Source organism: Artibeus jamaicensis, unplaced genomic scaffold (genome assembly GCF_021234435.1).
Source record: "Artibeus jamaicensis isolate MK-2021 breed Jamaican fruit bat unplaced genomic scaffold, CSHL_Jam_final contig_548, whole genome shotgun sequence".
Taxonomy (NCBI): domain Eukaryota; kingdom Metazoa; phylum Chordata; class Mammalia; order Chiroptera; family Phyllostomidae; genus Artibeus; species Artibeus jamaicensis.
Window position 1 is genome coordinate 8,366,216 of NW_026521883.1, and position 19,815 is coordinate 8,386,030.

At 35.0% G+C, this 19,815-nt stretch overlaps 1 protein-coding gene across 8 annotated transcripts in view; it reads left to right on the forward strand.

The window, feature by feature from the left end:
* The window catches only part of DENND4A (DENN domain containing 4A), a 120,868-nt gene that overhangs the window by 85,327 nt on the left and 15,726 nt on the right, over positions 1 to 19,815 (forward strand). For 4 of the 8 annotated variants that reach the window (XM_037155579.2, XM_037155577.2, XM_037155581.2 and 1 more), the window contains 9 exons: positions 1,323 to 1,456; positions 4,259 to 4,394; positions 4,764 to 4,970; positions 5,062 to 5,190; positions 5,419 to 5,560; positions 8,981 to 9,112; positions 11,263 to 11,379; positions 11,976 to 12,107; positions 17,383 to 18,482. In XM_037155579.2, the coding sequence (XP_037011474.2) occupies positions 1,323 to 1,456; positions 4,259 to 4,394; positions 4,764 to 4,970; positions 5,062 to 5,190; positions 5,419 to 5,560; positions 8,981 to 9,112; positions 11,263 to 11,379; positions 11,976 to 12,107; positions 17,383 to 18,482 (2,229 nt within the window). The remainder of the gene's footprint in view (positions 1 to 1,322; positions 1,457 to 4,258; positions 4,395 to 4,763; positions 4,971 to 5,061; positions 5,191 to 5,418; positions 5,561 to 8,980; positions 9,113 to 11,262; positions 11,380 to 11,975; positions 12,108 to 17,382; positions 18,483 to 19,815) is intronic. The other 4 variants (XM_037155580.2, XM_037155582.2, XM_037155583.2 and 1 more) reach the window with 2 other exon arrangements.

A 19,815-nucleotide genomic window follows, 5' to 3' on the forward strand; every position in this document is an offset into this window, starting at 1 on the left:
TGCACACCCAAGTTTTTATGCACCTTATACACGGGATTATTATGCCCATTTTTATACCCATGTTATATAGTCATCATACCCATGTATAATATGTATCCTTATTTTTCCCTCAAAACTTTGGGCAAAAAAGTGTGCATGGTACATGGCAAAATACGGTACTCACTCTCTTTTAAAAATTAGAATTGTACTATATGTATGATTTAGTATCCTGATATTATTTATTTGTCATTATTTTATGAACATTTTCTCTTGTCATTAATTATAATTCCTTGACATGCCTTAATTGTTATCTAGTTTACTGTGTGACTACATCATGAAAAACATTTTTTAATCCTGGAGATAATGACACATAATGCTGTGAAGTTACAACCCACAGTTTAGTTAAGAAGACTCTGAATGTGTCCGCTCTTTTTAAGAATTAGAAATAATTAAAAGCTATCCTGTCCTTTTTTCTATACTCTGCCCTATATCCTTATCTTAAAGATGTTACTTGTTAATAATCCTTGCTCTCCCATTTATTCCCAACTGGTATATGATATTCATTCTGCCTAACTGAATAAAGTTCTGTGGGTTATATTTTGTTATATACATGGCATCTGTTTCTTTTAAAAATTAATGCAATGTTGTGTTCTCTGTGAGCTTCTTTTGCACAGTGTAGACTTTGTGAGTTTTCATTTTTGATGAACATTACCTTGCTATAAGTTTTCTAGGAGAAATAGTACTACCAAAGTGCTTTCAGTATTGACATGACTAGAATTTTACTCATATGTATTTCTACATATACTGGAAAACTTAGAGAATTTTGTTATATTTATAATAAATCTAAATATAGAACCCAGTAATCTCAACACATACACACCATGTATGTGTACATTAAAAAAATTATTTAATACATTCTCTTGGTTCAAAATGAAAAATAACAAACATATCCATTGGGAAATCTGGGTCCTGATCATCCTTCTTCACTCTGTTCATCTGTCCTTCCCCATATAGATAATTATTTTTCTTTGTATTCTTTAGTATTTCTTTATGTGAATACAAGCGAAAACAAAAAAACAATAAATATATATTCTTATTTTTTCCTCCTTCTTACTTAAAAGGTAGTTCATTATATATGTACAGTGTCCTGCATCTTGTTACTTTCACTTAATTGTCTTGGAGATCTTTCTATAGTAGTACACAGAGAACTTGCTCTTTTTTTTTTTTTTTTTGATTACTTCTTTAGTATCTAGTTGTGTACATGGTTCCTTTAACCATTCCCCTATAGACAAACACTTGGCTAACCAATATATTTTTATGTATGTTTTTTAAAACTTCTTCAGGTGGATATGGACAAGAGTGGTGAAATGCGGCTTATAGAACTGGACGAATCTTTCAAAAGTGAACATACTGTTTTTGTAACACCACCTGAGATCCCCCATCTACCCAATGGTGAAGAACCCCCTTTACAGTACAGGTATTCAAGAGGCGAATGTTTGAGATTGAAAGAGAAGCAATCCATCACCTGTGATGTAGCTTTCTAAGGACTGTGGTATTTTCAAAAATCCAAACTTTACAGATCCCTAATTTTTAGGTGGTAAGCAAGCTTATCCCACATCCATTATTAAGTTTTGAGGTATAAAAAGAGAAAATTATAATTTTACATTATATAGACTTGGGAGTGGGAAGTTCTCTATATATTCATAAGTATCTGTTCTCACAAATATCAATTAAATTTAGTTAGGACCTTACTGCACCAAAATGCAGCACTTCTATTATAAAATTTTTATTTTTCTTTCTCACTGAAGCTGGTTTCCTCACTTCATTTCCTTCCCCCCACACACAAGGTTAATGTAACCTTGGTCTACAGAAGTTAAATCTAGTTTACAGTCAACATTTGTGCCCTTGATTTGGATGATATAATTTTTTTGTTATTAATTTTCCTATGAGTTTTTATTTTGTCATGGAAACTCGAAACTATTGGATTGATGATTATTAATTTAGGAAATTTGGTCAGACGCTGTGCTAAGTGCCTGGTGTTTAGACTTGAATGATACATTGTTCCTGCTTTTCAGGCTAGTGGGAAAAACAGAAATGTTCTGAGTGCAGTGAAATAAAGGCTACGATAGAGGTAGCCTTATACATCCATCTAGATATATATTACACGTATACATTGGTTATGTGCTACAGGTCCTTTCCATTATACACTTATTTTCACTTAAAGTGATATTTCCTTTCAGATTTTAAATTAATTTTTATTCTCCAATAATACTTCTATCTTTAACATTCTAAAACCATTTCTCACCTATCATTCATTGTCACAGTGTTATATTTGTTAAAAAAGGATTTCTCTGAACACCCGCACTTATAACTCAGATCTCTACATCTGAAAAAGCGGTGTGTGTGGTACATGTTTGTCAGTGTCGACTTGTTCACAGGCCGCTTGATGCCTGCCCTTTTCATTTAGCGATGATGCTATTCGTATCACTTTTTAAAAGTCTGTCTCTTAGCCCTGGCTGGTGTAGCTCAGTGGATTGAGCTTGGGCTGCAAACCAAAGTGTCACTGGTTCAATTCCCAGTCAGTGCACATGCCTGGGTTGCGGGCTGGGTCCCCAGTGGGGGGCACATGAGAGGCAACCACACATTGATGTTTCTCTCCCTCTCTTTCTCCTTCCCTTCCCCTCTAGAAATAAATAAAATAAAGTTATTTAAAAATAAATAAGTAAATAAAAGTCTGTCTTTTGTCAAAGACATTTAAAATATTTCTCCTAATTTCTCTTTTTCTTTTTAAACATTTCATTTCTTTTTTTGTACATTATACTTCTAAGACTTTTTTTAGTATGTTTACTAGTATATTTTGGGGGATTTTTTTGTGGCTTGGTTTTAACTTTTAATTAAAATTTTACCCCCTGGCTGGTATAGCTCAGTGGATTGAGCACGGGCCTGCAAACCAGACAATCGCGGTTCGATTCCCAGTCAGGGCACATGCCTGGGTTGCAGACCAGTTCCCTGCAGGCCAATTCCCAGCAGGGGATGCATGAAAGGCAACCATACATTGATGATTCTCTCCCTCTCTCCTTCCCTTCCCCTCTAAAGATAAATAAATAAAATCTTAAAAAAAAAAATTTACTTTTAGGTTTAGTCTCTTAATAGGAAAATTACTTAGCTTTAAAAGTTCCCACTTTTTTAAAGAATCTAAGTCATTTTTCCTTCTTGAGACTACCCAGTATAATTTTAGTGTAATCATACCCGTCATTCAAAAAACAACTTTAAATGTCTTCAGTGGAGCACAGTAGGTTCTCTTAATAAGAGATCATTAATATACTTACACCTTTCTATATAAAATGATAAAGCAGTAAATTTCACAAGATACACAGAATGGTCTTATTACCATACCATGTACATACAATGAATTTTGTTAAGGGACATGATTTTCCTGAACTTCTTTGATATTTTATTCCTACTTAATAATCATTACTGATATTTTCTCATTATACTGGATTAATTACACTGAATATAATAGATACAGTTTGCCATCTTTTATTAGAGTTTTCTCCTTAATTAATTAAAACTATATGCCTTTAAGAATATTATAAATAGATTAAGTTTGCTGCTCAGAGACTTCTCCTGTTCTTTTCAGCATGCCTTTTTCCTAGCTACTCCTACTTTCTAAATGTCCAAACACCTTCCTCTAGCACCCAAATTAAACCCACCTCCTCATAGACCTGCCTATTCTCTTCATCTCCAACCTATTCAACTTTCATTTTCATAAATGAAGCCCTGAATCTGCTCGCTGAGCTGATAAACCAATTCATGATAATATGAGAGCTTGTCCTGGTGTGCTAATATGTTATTTGCATATTTTTAAGAGGGAGGGTCTACAGTAATAAGTTAATACAAAGCAATGTATTAATGACTGTCCTGTTTGTAAAAGTATTGATTCGGTGGGTCTTTTACCAACTGTCATATTATCTTATAAGTTTGCTGTATCTTTACATAAATACTAACAAAGTTTGCTTGAGTTTCTTTGTGGTTTGAGTCAGTTCAGCAAAATTCTTTCCTCCAAAATATATATTCAAGTTTATGTTCGGCCATTACATTTCTAAGTATTATATAAAAAAGCAACATTAGCTTAAATATTTGCTGTCTGATGGAGAAACATAGTAAAAATAAATTGTAAGTTAAGAAGTTATTGGTCTTACACTTTTGAGGTTGTAACCAGTATGATATAATAATCTATGTATGCTTGAGTTTGTTTTCTTTTTCTTTTCAAAAACAGCTATAATGGATTTCCAGTTCTTAGGAACAATTTATTTGAGAGACCTGAAGGATTTCTACAAACACAAAAGAGCAGATTGCCTTCAAAATCCAGTAGTCCTAGTAGCCCTTCTCCCATGTTCAGAAGAACAAAACAGGTACTCTGAGAATTTTGCATTCTTCATGTAATCAGTTATTAGAACAAAAATAAGTGACACTCATCCTCTCTTAATATACTTTCCTGCTGCACATGTAGTATGACTACATTAGGCTCCCTGCTGCTTTTTGAAGATAATTTAGAGTGAGTGGACTTCAAAAAATTAACTAGTTCCCTTGTCCTAGAACTTTATTTCATATATGGCATAATACATATTCAAGCAGAGGCTTGAATGTGTATTCATTATAAACATATTTTGTTATGGAAACATTGTGTAAAAGCAGGTGACTTGTACTTGTTCAGCATGCAGTTAAATAAGGATGCTTATGTGTATAAATTTATTAATGAAATCTTTGCATTTTTTTTCTAGGAAATTAAATCAGCCCATAAAATTGCCAAGCGTTATTCTTCCATTCCTCAGATGTGGTCTAGGTGTCTGCTGCGTCACTGTTATGGACTGTGGTTTATTTGTCTCCCAGCTTATGTGAAAGTATGTCATTCAAAAGTCAGGGCTCTAAAAACAGCATATGATGTGCTTAAAAAAATGCAGGCAAAGAAGATGGATCCGCCTGATGAGGTAACACTTAACTTTAAAGTGCATGCATTATTTCTAGTTTTATGTACATAAACATTTTGTTTTAGTACACTTTGAACTTACTGTGTTTCAGGTGTGCTACCGCATTCTTATGCAGCTCTGTGGACAATACGATCAGCCAGTGCTTGCAGTTCGAGTGCTTGTCGAAATGCAGAAAGCTGGTATTGACCCCAATGCCATTACTTATGGTTATTATAATAAGGTAATCCTTTCATATAATGGAGAAAGAGTATAACTTATGTGGTTATACAGTCTTAATTTATGATGCAGTGGTTACCTGGCATTTATTTTAGAGTATCTGAAATATATTTTGTCAATGTTTATGCTATTTTGTGTTATATAGTCTACTTAGATATTTTTTAGTTTGATTTTAAAGTGAATGTGTTCATTTATAAAAATTAATATATTAATTATTTTATTTTACAAATAGGCTGTTTTGGAAAGTACTTGGCCTTCACGAAGTCATAATGGCTATTTTCTTTGGACAAAATTAAGAAATGTTGTTTTAGGAGTAGCACAGTTCAAAAGAGCTTTAAAGAAACATGCACACTTATCACAAACAACTCTCTCAGGTAAGGTATTTAAGGGATGTATGTGTTTAATGTTTTCTTTAAATTAATTGACTACTATGTTGAGGTATGTTCCCTGTATTCCCACTTTGCTGAGTGTTGTTATAAATGGGTGCTGGATTTTACCAAATGCTTTTTCAGCATCTATTGATATGATCATGTGATTTTTGTCCTTCATTTGTTTATGTGGTGTATTATGTTTACTAATGTACAAATATTGTACCATCCTTTCATCCCTGGGATGAATCCCACTTGATTATGGTGTACAATCTTTTAATGTACTTCTGAATCCAGGTTGCCAGTATTTTCTTGAGCATTTTAGTATCTATGTTCATCAGAGATACTGGCCTTTAGTTTTCGTTCTTTGTTGTGTCTTTACCTGGTTTTGGAATGAGGATGATACTGGCCTTGTAAAAAGAGTTTGGCAGTCTTCGCTCTTCTTGAATTTTTTGGGATAGTTTGAGAAGGATATAGATTAGGTCTTCCATAAATGTTTGGTAAAATTCACCTGTCCAGTCTGGTCCAGGGTTTTTGTGTGCCAGGATTTTTTAAATTACTGCTTCAATTTCACTAGTTGTTATTGGTCTATTCAGGATTTCTGCTTCTTGATTCAGTCTTGGCAGATTATATGTTTCTAGAAATTAATTCATTTTGCCCAGGTTGTCCAATTTCTTTGCATGTAGTTGTTCATAGTAATTTCTTACAATCCTTTGTATTTCTGTGGTATCAGTTGTAACTCCTCTTTCATCTCTGATTTTAGTTATTTGGATCCTCTCTCTTTTTTCTTGAATGGTCTCGTTGAAGGTTTGTCCGTTTTGTTTATCTTTTCAAAGAACCAGCTCCTGAATTTATATACCTCTGAATTGTTCTTTTACCCTCTAGGTCATTCAATTCTGACCTGACCTTGATTGTTTCCTTCCTTCTACTCACTGGGCATTGTTCATTATTGTCCCTCTAGTTCTTGTAGATGTAGGGATGGGTTGTTATTTAAGATTTTCTGTCTTCTTTAGGTAGGCCTGTATTGCTATGAACTTCCCTCTCAGGACTGCCTTTGCTGTGTCCCATAGATTTTGGGTTGTTGTGTGTTCATTTTCATTTGTTTCCAAAATACTTTTTTATTTCGTCCTTTATCTCATTGTTGACCCACTCATCATTTAATAACGTGTTATTTAGTCTCTATGTATTTGAGTGTTTGGGGTTTTTTCCTTGAGTTTGGTTTCTAGTTTCAGTCCCTTGTGGTCAGAGAAAATGCTTGATATGATTTCCATTTTCTTGAATTTGTTGAGGTTTGTTTTGTGTCCTACCATGTGGTCTAGCTTTGAAAATGTTACATGTGCATTTGAAAAAAATGTATATTTTGCTTCTTTTGGATAAAAGATTTTATATATATCAATTAAGTGTGTTGGAGCTAGAGTGTCATTCAGTGCCACACTACCCTCGTTGATTCTTTGTTTGGAAGACCTGTTCATGGTTGACTGTGAGTCATAAAATCCCCTGTGATGACTGTGGTGTTATCAAGATCTTTCTGGAAATCCTCCAGGATTTTCTTTATATATTTAGGTGCTACTATGTTGGGTGCATATATATTTACAAAGATTGTATCCTTCTATTGGACTACTCCTTTAAGTATTATGTTGTCACCTTCTTTGTTCCTTTTTATGGCTTTTGTTCTGAGGTCTGGTATTGGCATAAGAACAGATACATAGATCAGTGGAACAGAATAGAGAACACAGAAATAAACCCAAGTCTCTATGTTCAATTAATATTTGACAAAGGGAACATGAGCATACAACAGAATAAAGATAGCCTCTTCAATAGATGATGTTGGGAGAACTGGACTGGTACATACAAAAAATTGAAACTAGACCACCAATTTACACCATACACCAGAATAAACTCAAAATGGATAAAAGACTTAAATACAAGTTGTGATACCATGAAAGTCCTAGAGGAAAACATAGGCAGGAAAATTTTAGATCTCCCACACAGCAATATTTTTGCTGATGTATCTCCTAGGGCAAGGGAAGTAAAGGGAAAAGTAAATAAATGGGACTACATCAAACTAAAAAGCTTCTGCACAGCTAAATAAACCATCATCAAAATGAAAACAGAATCAACTATATGGGAGAACATATTTGCCACTGATACATCAGACAAGAGTTTGATCTCCAGAATGTATAAAGACCTCATACAACTCAACACCAAGAAGACAAACAATCCAATTTAAAAATGGGCAAAGGATCTGGATAGACACTGCTCCGAGAACAACATGCAGCTGGCCTATAGACATATGAAAAGATGCTCAACATCACTAGCCAGTAGAGAGATGCAAATTAAAATGACAGTGAGATTTCACCTCACACCTGTCAGAACAGCCATCATTAGTAAATCAATAAGCAAGTGCTGGTGAGAATTCGAAGAAAAAGGAACCCTAGTGCACTGTTGATGGAAATGCAGATTTGTGCAGCCACTGTGGAAAACAGTATGGAATTTCCTTTAAAAACTAACAGTGGATCTTCCTTTTGACCAGTGATTCTGCTGCTGGGAATATACCCTAAGAATCCTGAATCACCAATCCAAAAGAACTTAGGCACCCCTGTGTTCATAGTGGCCCTATTTACAGTAGCCAAGTGCTGGAAACAGCCTAAGGGCCCATCAGTAAATGAGTGGATCAAAAAACTGAGGTATATTTATACAATGGACTACTACGCAGCAGGGAGAAAGAAGAAACTCCTATCTTTTGCAACACCATGGATGGAACTGGAGAATATTATGCTAAGTGAAATAAGCCAGTCAATAAAAGACAAATACCATATGATCAAATACCATAAACAAAATAAACTAATGAACAAAATAGAACCACAGGTATGGAAACATGGAACAGACTGAATGTGGCCTGAGAGAGTGGGGAGGGGAATGGTGATGGAAAGAAGAGGGAGGCTGTAGACAAAGAACATGTATGAATGGCCCACGGACATGGACAACATATGGGAACTGACTGTTGGGGGGTGGAATGGGGAGAGAAAGGCAGAGAGGGCAAAATCGGGACAACTGTAATAGATTAACAGTAAAAAATGATTTAATACAAAAAATTCACTAGCTATACTTTACATTTTTTAGAAATTTTAACTACTTTCAAAATATTGAATGTTTTCTAGTTTTTACTGCCATTAAGCAAATTCTGATAGTCACATTTAAAAACCACAAAATTCTACTTTTCTTTCTTGTAACTTAAACTGTCAACTGTTGGTTGGCTTGTTTTAGTGTTCATTAACGATTCACAGTAGGGTTCTTTGTTACAGTTGTATTTTGCTAATTATGTGGCACTTTTCATGTTCAGTAGATACTAGCTTGAGCAACAAACTAATATGTGTTTTTGGTATCTCCCCGAGTAGTAAAATGCTGTCAAATTGTGTTCTTAAGCAGATGGCAGTGACCTGGATGCTGTTAGTCATGGCAGCATGGATAGTGGTCATGGGACACACACTGTGGAGCAGGCACCTTTTAATACGGGTTTAATCAAAGTCTATGCTGCCGATGATAGATCTAGCACAGGTTTGTGTGTGCTTATGTATACATTTATTACAGTACATTTAAAACTAGATTTGCTCACCTGTTTTTGGATTTTAATTTTCAATGATGTATCTGTCACTTTTTAATTTTATATGTTAGGTACTTGGTTTGATATTGTATTTAATAACTATATGTAATTTTATGCATTCTTTATTTGATAGAAATAAAAGTTTAAGAGTTTATTTAAGTATTTACTTCATGATAATCCAGTTAACTCCAGATAGCACACAGCTCTCTCTTCATCATATGATTTTTATAAGATGAAGTTTTCTTTGTAATTATGAAAATGTAATTAGAGTTTAAAAAGAAAATGATAGCCCTGATTTGAGGTAATAGTACCATACCAACATACATTTATAGTCTTATGTAAAATACTATTATTAGGGAAGCTGAGTAAAGGGCAAACAGGAACTCTCTCTTGTGAATCTTAAACTATAGTAAAATAAAAAGTTCCAAAAATAATGTAAATATATATATATATAATTTGTAGCATTCTAGCACTGAAGATGTCATTAATTTAATTAAAATGTAACATTTGTAGATATGGTGTTTTTTAAAGAATTTATTTATTTATTTTTAGAGAGAAGGGAAAGGAGGGAGGAAGAGAGGGAGAGAAACATCAATGTGTGGTTGCCTCTCATGTGTCCCCTACTGGGGACCTGGCCTACAACCCAGGCATGTGCCCTGCCTGGGAATCGAACCCTTTGGTTCACAGACCAGCATTCAATCCACTGAGCCACACCAGCCAGGGCACTTTTTCCTAGTAATATTAAAACTGACACATTTAAAAAATAACTTATTTGAATAATTCTGTCATTTTTATTATTACATTAAAAATTTGCACATGATTTTCAAATATAAGAGCCACCTCTTAATAGACAGAAATTTTTAATTTTTAATTAAAATATTCAAGCATTAATAATAAAGTATAAAGGCTTCTACCTCTGCAAACAATAACATTATTTTGATCTCTTTTTATGCCTACTTTTAAGAATATAAATAAAAAGCTAATTGTATTAAAATATAATTTTCATAGTTGGTTTTCTTTGGCTGATTTATTTCTTAATTATACAACATGAAAGTAATCAGAGTTAGTCATCCTCGGGCATTATCTCCTAAAAATGAAGAAGTCTACTTTTTCTTTTTAGCTATGACCTTTTTAAAAAACACTATCTTAAAACAGTACAGAGCCTAATAAAAGCATTTTTAACTTGAAGTTTTTTGGGGAATAGAGATGAAAAATTGATTATCAAAATTATAAATCAAAAGTAAAACAAGTATATTAAAGTAAATATCTAGTGATACCTAACAAATTTTCTTTAGGTAGTTCTTTACAAGTATATAAAACCATTCCATATATAATTTCGTATATAATTATAACAACCTTGTATGTTATAAATGTCATAACTTGAGGTCCACACAAAAAGGTTATATGATTTACTTAAAATTATGCCTGCTAAGGTGGTGAACTAGGATTCAAAACCTTATGTTTTGATGCTAATCTAGTAAAAATAATTTGCTGAAAATTAGAGAATCTCTTTAATACAAGAATGTATAATGTATTAGAAGTTTTCTTGAATCAATGCAACTTTTGTTTTTCGTAATAACTTCAACACAGCTTTTTCTCATTCCCCTTTATTTGTACTTATGTGCAGTTCAGTAATTATTCAATTGAATTGTCAGAAAAAGTAATTACCTACTTAGAAATTTAAATAAACCCCTTTTGGGGGGGTAAAATCATTTAGATGTTCAGCTTCCTGTGTGTGAAGGATCTGTTACAAATTCCCTGCAGATTTTTCTTCTTTGTTGCTTAGTTGGAACTCAGACTTTACCTAGAAAGGTCATGGACTTAAAGAATGTCTGGTTTGTCTGTGCCTTTGGAGCCCAAATAGTAGCATGAATGTATATACATTTGACTGCAGTGTGGAGCCAAAGATAAATTATTTTCAGATTATCTCTTTCTTCCATTAATAGAGATGGAGTGGGGTGAATCTAAGAAAGTGCTTTCAATTGAGAGTTATCCAAAAAAATTCCTATAAGTAAATCCTATCATTAATGTGTTGCTTCTAATTCTAGTTCTCACTAAAGAAGTTTATGATAAATAGCAGAGGGATTTTTTTCTTTTTTTTCAGGTGGCCAGTCTGATCTTGGATATAATTCATTATCTAAAGATGAAGTTAGAAGAGGAGATGCATCTACTGAGGACATTCAAGAAGAAAAAGATAAGAAAGGGAGTGATTCTAGTTCCTGTAGGTATTAAGTTGATATTATATAAAATGATGAACTTATGCTAATAATAAATCCAAGTGGTTTTAAGTATAAAATAAGTTGGTATTGCATAAAATTGTAGATTTATATTAATAATAAATACAAGTGGCTTTAAGTATAAAAGTACTCATTTTCTTCTCCACTTTCCCATTGTAACTCCTCTGGCCTCCCATTGCAAGCCCTCTTCACCACCTTATATTCCAACATTAAACTCTTCATGTGTGAAGGGGATAGTCTCAGTTGCTCTTAGGTTTAACAATATTTTTATCCATTGCTTTTATTAATGGTCTGTACTCATATTTCCCCCATTCCTCTTCCCATCAAAAGCAGTATATTACAAGCAAAGAAGTATAAAGTGTATGCATGGACCTCACCCATGACCAGTATTAGTAGTTGCATACATGCCTTGAGGCCTTGGATCAGTGTAATTCCTTACTTGTGACCGACAGATATAGATGTGTTCAAAAATTTATTACCTATTTTGAGGAGAAATATTCAGAACTAAAAGCTACTTGTAGTTATGCCTTCTGTGATGTGTAAAGATATCATCTTACCAATTTCGTTTTAATTTTTATAGTGTCGGAGAGTGAGAGTACAAAAGGAAGTGCTGATTGTCTTCCTAAGCTCAATTATCAGAGTTCTTCCAGCATAGTTCGCCTCGGTGGTACAGATAACAACAGTGCTGATAAAATTGTGGGAGAAAACACAGGTGAGTTGAATGGTACAGCTCTGTTATGTGCAGAGTAACTGGTATCTGTATTTGTAATGAATTTTTTTTAAATCATAATTCTCCAGGGTTATTTTTTATATATTTATGCAACCTCTTATAGTATAATTTAGTAGCTTGAATTCTATATTTTGTAATACACTTTATTCAAGCCTTTATGATAATAGTGTAGGGAAAAACATACAAGATACATACTATCTTCAAAGTTTGGACTGATGGGACTTTCAGGAAGGAGAAAGTGGGAGCAGTGATTGAGATGATCAGTCTGAGGATACCGTATATTTAGTCAGTTTTTAAATGAAGCATACATATAGTTCCCTAGTTTTCATATTGTTCCTGTTTTTTCAAGGGCAGAAACACAGTTTTTCAATTAGTTTAGGTAACAACACTTCATTTTTCTTTTTTTCTTTTCAAAGTGCATTTTATATGTTATTTTATATTCAACAATACAGTAATGCTTATTATTAGTAAGAGGGCATGGTAGCACCATTTACAAGATGAGAAAACTAAGGCATGATCTGACTGTTGGCAGATTACATAAGTTAACTAGTTTATAGAAAAGTCAGTTTAGGGTTCATGATAATACTTGATCTCACAAATTTTTCATCATATCACTTTTGGGAAGTTAAATGGACATAAGATGTAGATTTTTCTAGTGTTAATAGTCTTATCACATAATTACATTATTTTATTTTTGTAATAGCTCAGTTCTGCATCATGTCATAATCTCAACCAGCAATTTTCAACTGGCATGCTATGAGAATTTCTAAAACATGCTATACCTGACCATTCAGTCGGGGGCACTCACCTCTTTTCTCTTAGATTGTCAAATAAAAAAATGACAGCAACCAATACAACAATAGCGATCTGGTGAGAATGAATCAAAATTATACCTATTTTTTTTGTTAAATCAGAAAAAAATAATACATGTTTTTTGGTATGCTACAGAATTTTAGAAACTAGTTTATGTATGCTGTGAGATGAAAAAGATTGGAAATCACTGACTCAAATAAATACTGAAGGACATGCTTTCAAGGCTGAAATCTCTCTGTGAGTGGGCTTGATGCAGTGATGTTTGTTTTCTGTAACATAGTCAGATATGCCTCAAGCTCAGGCAGTAGGCAGATACAGCCCATGGGCCAGATTGGGCCTGTGGCCTGTTTTTGTATAGGTCCACAAGCTAAGAATAATTTTTACATTTTTAAGTGGTTGGGAGAAAACATCAAAAGAATAATGTTTTATGACATGGAAAATTATATGAAATTTAAACTTCAGTATTCATAAACAAAGGTTTATTGAAAAGCAGCCACACTCATTCATTTATGATTTGTCTGTGGCTGCCTTTGCACTACAGAGTTAGATGATCTAAATTGTCTTGCTTTGCATTTCTTTGTTAGATAATTGTTATAACTTAAACATTAAAAAATTTTTCAATGATGTCATGGAACTCCTTCACAACCATTTAGTCCTTCCTAGTCATTGTCTAATTTTAATCTTCAGTAACTTGTCTTTTGTTTCTTTTAATTGGATTTATTGGAGTAAAACTGGTTAACAAAATTATACAGGTTTCAGGTGCACAATTCCACAGCACATCAGCTGTACACTGTACTGTGTGTTCACCACCCCAAGTCAAGTCTCTGGCCATCACCATTTATCCTCCCATACCCTCCTGTAGCTTCCCTTACCTCCCTCACCCCTTAATAACTTGTCTTTAATAGTCTTCATATTGCTCTTTCATTACTGTCTCATCATGCTTGCCTTTTTCTTAAGATCTGCTTTTATGAACTTGCTATTTTCATATGATTGTAAGCTGTCAGCAGCCGACTCATCATCTGGCTTCTGGTTACCTTCTATGCTTAACAAGTCAACTTTTTGAAGACTGTAATAGGTGTCCTAGGTGTAAATTAGAGTTGTTATTTTATCCTTAAGATTTTTTGGCTTCCTAGAGAGCATTAATGCTAAGTGAAATAAACCAGTCAGAGAAAGACAAGTACCATATGATTTCACTCATGTGTGGAATCTAATGAACAAACTGAACAAGCAAAACAGAGACAGACTCAGAGAAATGGAGAGCAGGCTGATAGCTCTGGGGGGGTGGGATGGGGGCAGTGGGCATGGGGGAATCTAGCCAAAAAGGGGGAAAAAAGAGAAAGAACTTATGGACACAGGCAACAGTGCAGTGATTGCAGGGCCTTGGGGGGTATGGGTAGAGGTGGAACAGGGTTATGGGGAGTAAATAGTGATGGAAAAATACAATAAAATAAAAATAAATTAAAAAAAAAAAGATTTTGGGCTTGAAAACTTTCCCATCTGTTAAGTACTGTGAGTTTATCACTAATGCCAAAAACTATATGTGGGATTTACAAGAATACTTATTTTTCAATAACACCTTTCTTATATACTAGTTCATGCTATGATTCAAAGATATGATAGCTTTCAGAAGATATGGGAGTAAAATTAGCAGAGATGTTTTAATGTTTAATTGGAAATAAAATCATTACCCTGTAGTTACTTCATGATTATCTTGAGAATTTAACATTTCAGTAAATGTATATAAAAGTACTGAGTTTAGCCACAGGACAATTTACTCTGAATATGGAAAGATACTTTTCTAAGCCTAATTCTGGTTTTGGTGTGTTTTTACTTTTTATCTTTAGCTACTGTGTTTGGCTATTACACGTCATATGACAATGTATTGCATACGGTGTGGGTTTAATTTGCAGCAGTTGTTTCACAGCAGACAGTATTCATTCAGTAGTTTTTTTTTTCGGCTTCTACTTTATGCTGCCATATATCAGGTGCTACTGGGGATATAATAAGGAACAAAACAGAAACATGGTCACTGCCTTCATAGAGAAAGCAGGCAGGATGGGAAAACAGTAATCAAATAATAAAAGTAAATATAAAAATGCCCTGAGATTAAATACTGTGAAGAAGGGCTGTAAATTGCCACAAGAACATTTCATAAAGAGACACGTTCTGGGTTTGGGAGAGCATTGGTTGGGGAGGCTTCGTTGAGAATATGGTTTTTGAACATAGACCTGAAGTGTGAGTAGGAAACAGGTGAGGATGGGGGAGGAATTGAGAGGAGCATTCCAAGCAGAGGGAAGCAGTATGTAAACAGCTTTGAGGTGGGAGGGGACTACAGCATGTTTGAAGATCTGAAAAAGGGCTAGTGTATAAGCTAGGAATCCTTTCAGCTTTAAGCCTCAGAAAATATAATTAACAGTAGTTTAACAAGTCAAGGGATTTTTTTGTTTTTTGGGTTTTTCCCCTCAAGGAAGGCATTCGGAAGTAAACAGTTGCCCAAGATGTTGCTTCGGGGGCTTTGCCTTAAGTTCTCTGGACCTAACCATGATTATAATAAGGCCACTGGCAACTTTACACATCAGTAGACAAGGCAGAAAGAATGGGAAAGGGGACCACTAACTACATTTATCCCCTTTTACCATCATTCCAGAAACCTTCAAAAACTGCTGCTTTAATATCACCCGCCAGGATTACATCTTGCGTAGAGCCACCTGGCCCTAGGAGGTTAATAAAGAGTTTGCAGCCTCTCTGTCAGAGGCACGCAGATCCAGAGCAGTTTATATATGTGGGATTTAGCACATGTGTAAACTTAGAATCATAAGTTTTTCTGTAAATGGCCAGATAGTAAATATTTCAGGCCTTGCAGGCCACAACACAGTCTCCTGTCACCTATTCTTTGTATGTGATTTTTAGAACCTTTTTAAAATGTAAAAAATATTTGAAACAGTTCACAGGCCAGATTTGGCTCAGAGATGTAGTTTGTCAATGTCTGGTATAATTTGATAACCATCTTCTTTGGTCTTCAGGCCACAGAGTAGTTCCGATTTTGCAAAGGAGGCCTTGCACATCTATTTAAATGCAATCCCAGAATCCTACAAGTCTTTGATAACATCTGGTATGTCCAGCAGAGAGTTTCCCAGAATATCAGGAAAAAGTGAATTCTTGGTTTCTTATGTACTTAATCATAAGATGACATAGAAAAAAAGAATAAACTTTATCTCTCTGCTATACTGTTTTCCTCTGATATAATGGTATATGCTTATCAAACAATATTAGTTTGTAGCCCTGGCTTGTGTAGCTTAGTGGATTGAGTGCTGGCCTTTGAACCAAAGGTTTGCCAGTTAGATTCCCAGTCAGGGCACGTGCCTGGGTTGCAGGCCAGGTTTCCAGCTGGGGATGTGTGAGAGGTAACCACACATTGATGTTTCTCTCCCTCTCTTTCTCCCTTTCTTCCCCTCTCTCTACAAATAGAATCTTTTTAAAATGTATTAATTTTTAGAAGTTTATGATCTCCAGTATTACCTTTTATCCCTTATTCTGTTACCTGACTGCATCACATGGCAAGGAAAAAGACACATTTTTAATAGTTGCCTGGTTATAGAGAGCTAATTTCATTGGATAAAGCACAGAAAGAATGCTAGTTGACAATACCATACCTAGACTCATGCTTAAGAGGACTCCCACACAGTAAGGACAATGAAAGTGATCAGAAATCTAGAGTTCTGCTTTCAGTATTGGTACCTAAGTGATTTAGTAAGAAGCAGTGAACAGTGTTTCTGAATAGAAAGTGGCCATTCACATTTGACTGGAATAAACTTGCAATCAGTAAGTAAAGCAAAGGTAAAATTCTTTACTCACATCTATAGTCATAAGGATTTGAAGTTTTTCAAATAATTTTTATTTATGGATAGAGCTACCACAGCTGCCTTTTATTTGGTTTGGTTTAGTGTTTGGGGTTAGATTTTCATTTTTATAAGCAGAAGACTGAGACTCTTAAGGTCATCTAACACAGCCACAGTTGTATAACCATTGTTACTTAACCGATTTAATGGAATTAACATGAACTTATTATTATGATTAAACATACCATCAGTAAATATTAACTTTAACTTAAAAGTCTTAAAAAGCTGTACATCCCAATATCGAGGAACAGATGCTTTAAAGTTAGTCAGACCCGAACTGAATCCCAGTTCTGTCATGTAAGGACTGGGTGACTCTGGACTAACTCATTAATCTCTCTGGGTATCAGTCTCTTCCTAACCTATAAGGGTGTTGTAATAATTATGGTAGATAATGTAAATAAAGTGCCTACTATATTATCAGTCAAGAGCAGGCACTGGGTGAGTGCTTGCTATTACCATTTTCATAACTAGTATTTTAAAATTTTGAAACAAATTATATTAGCACATTACATTTTTTATAGCTAAAAACACTTCTTGTTTTTCAGAAAGCACATCTGAGCCACTCTTAATATCATCTTTTGAAGATACAAATGAAACAAGAAACATTCAAAGTAGATGCTTCAGGAAAAGACATAAAAATGATAGTGAACCTAATTTGCAGCAGCAGATGTCCTGGGAAAATAGAAGCCATAATCTTAGTGGAGGAGTAGTGATGGGACTTATGCTCAATAGAATTAACCAGGAAGCAAACCCTGGAGATATGGTTGAAAAATTAGGAGCTGATGCAAAAATTCTTTCACATGTTATCTCAAAAAGCTCAAGACCAAACAGTCTTGATATTGGAAGGCCATCTTTAAGATCAAAAAGAGAGAGTCTAGAAAAGGAATCTAGTGACGATGATACACCTTTTGATGGTCCTAATTGTTTGACAGATAAAGTGGATTCTCCAGTTATTTTTGACTTAGAAGACTTAGACAATGAAACTTATGGGTCCAAAATGGGCTGTGTTGCTACAGAAAATCCCAAAAGAATTCAACGTATGAACAGCAGCTTTTCAGTAAAACCTTTTGAAAAAACTGATGTTGCAACAGGATTTGATCCCCTCTCTCTTTTGGCTGCTGAGACTGAGCAGGAACAAAAAGAGGAGGAAGAAGAAGATGAAGATGATAGCAAAAGCGTTTCAACACCATCTGCTAAGCGTGATTTAGCTGAAGAAATTGTGATGTATATGAATAACATGACCAGTCCTTTGACAAGTCGGACCCCAAGCATTGATTTACAACGGGCATGTGATGATAAATTAACCAATAAGAAAAGTCCAACTTTGGTCAAGGCACGCAGAAGATCCAGCCTGCCTCATAATTCTCCTAGGCTAATGAGACTTACCAAATCTAAAAGCTACACAAAAAGTGAAGACAGACCAAGGGATAGACTCTGGTCTTCTCCAGCCTTCTCACCAAATTGCCCATTTAGGGAAGAATCTCAAGATGCATTAACCCATTCATCACCTTCATTTAATTTGGATACACTACTAGTACCTAAACTAGATGTTCTAAGGAACAGTGTGTTCACTGCTGGAAAAGGAGTTGCAGAGAAAGCCAGCAGATGGTATTCAAGATTCACCATGTATACCACATCATCTAAGGTAAGTTTTGTTGGAATTGTCTCCTTTTCCTTTTATCCTCCTTCACCACTAGAAGTCCCTTACTTGCAAAGATGTCTGCTTTTTACATTCTCCTTAAACACAACTTTACAGAAAGGACTTCTGGGGTGTGTAATGGTTGTAAGTATCAGAATTTGAACTTGAATTAAAATGTCTAAAGGAAAGAAAGTTCACTAAGGTTATATTTATTCAGTTTTAAAAGGTAGCGATTAGTATTTAGAGTAAAAACTAGTGTCATATGAAAATGTTCACTTCATTATTTCCTTAAAAATGCAGGGTTTTTTTCCGATACAATTTCCAGCATATCTTTAGAAATTACCAGCCAGGCATAGAATTTCTCCTGATTAGGATGGAGTAGCTTTCGATAGACCTACATACCTCCTAAGGAAAAAAAGCTAGATGAAATATAGAAAGTAGCAGTTTAAAGTCATCCGAGAACTGCTAAAACAACTCGAAAGTAGAGGGGCAAGATTCTAGAGAGAGGAGAATTGCAAAAGTGAGCTGAAGTTCCACGGCTGCTTTTTCCCTGAGGGCACTTGCTTGTTTTGAGCACAGAGCAATTGGTTGCAAGTCCAGGTTCTGCCTTATCAGAGGACTGTGGAGAGGTGAAAAGGGCTGGCAGAGCTTTGGGGACCTTATAGATCTAAAGAGGCAAAACTGGAGATTTGAGGGTCTTCAAATGTCTTTTTCCTCCAGGACATTTACCAAATACTGAAATGGCATGAGACAGGAAGCTAAAAAGATAAGTAGAAAGTCTCTGAGAGCCAAGAGATCTCAGAAGTTTTATGGTGCTGAGAATACAATAGCTAGAGTTCATGAGCTGCTAGACAAGGGGGTGGTGGTAAACACACCAGGCCCTGAGCTGGAAGTCCTGCAGAGCTATGTATGCCTTAGGAAGAGTGGCAAACTGGAGGTAGGCTGAGCCTCAGCTGAAAGCTAGACTTGACTCAGCTCAGTCTGTGGTTAGATTAAAATAATCAACCTTTATCTGAAAGAGGCAAACGTGTACCCTTTCTGGAGGAATAGAACATCATCTGGAGTCCACACAGTTTTTTATATTCTGTCACTCAATTAAAAATAGCTATACCAAGAGACAGGACCATAACTAAAAAACAAAAGAAAAACAAATGGTGGAAACTGCCCTGGCTGGTGTAGCTCAGTGGATTGAGTGCGGGCCTGCAAACCAAAGAATGTCAGTTCGATTCCCAGTCAGGGCACATACCTGGGTTGCAGGCCAGTTCCCAGCAGGGGATGCATGAGAGGCAACCATACATTGATATTTCTCTCCTTGTCTCCTTCCCTTCCCCTCTAAAGA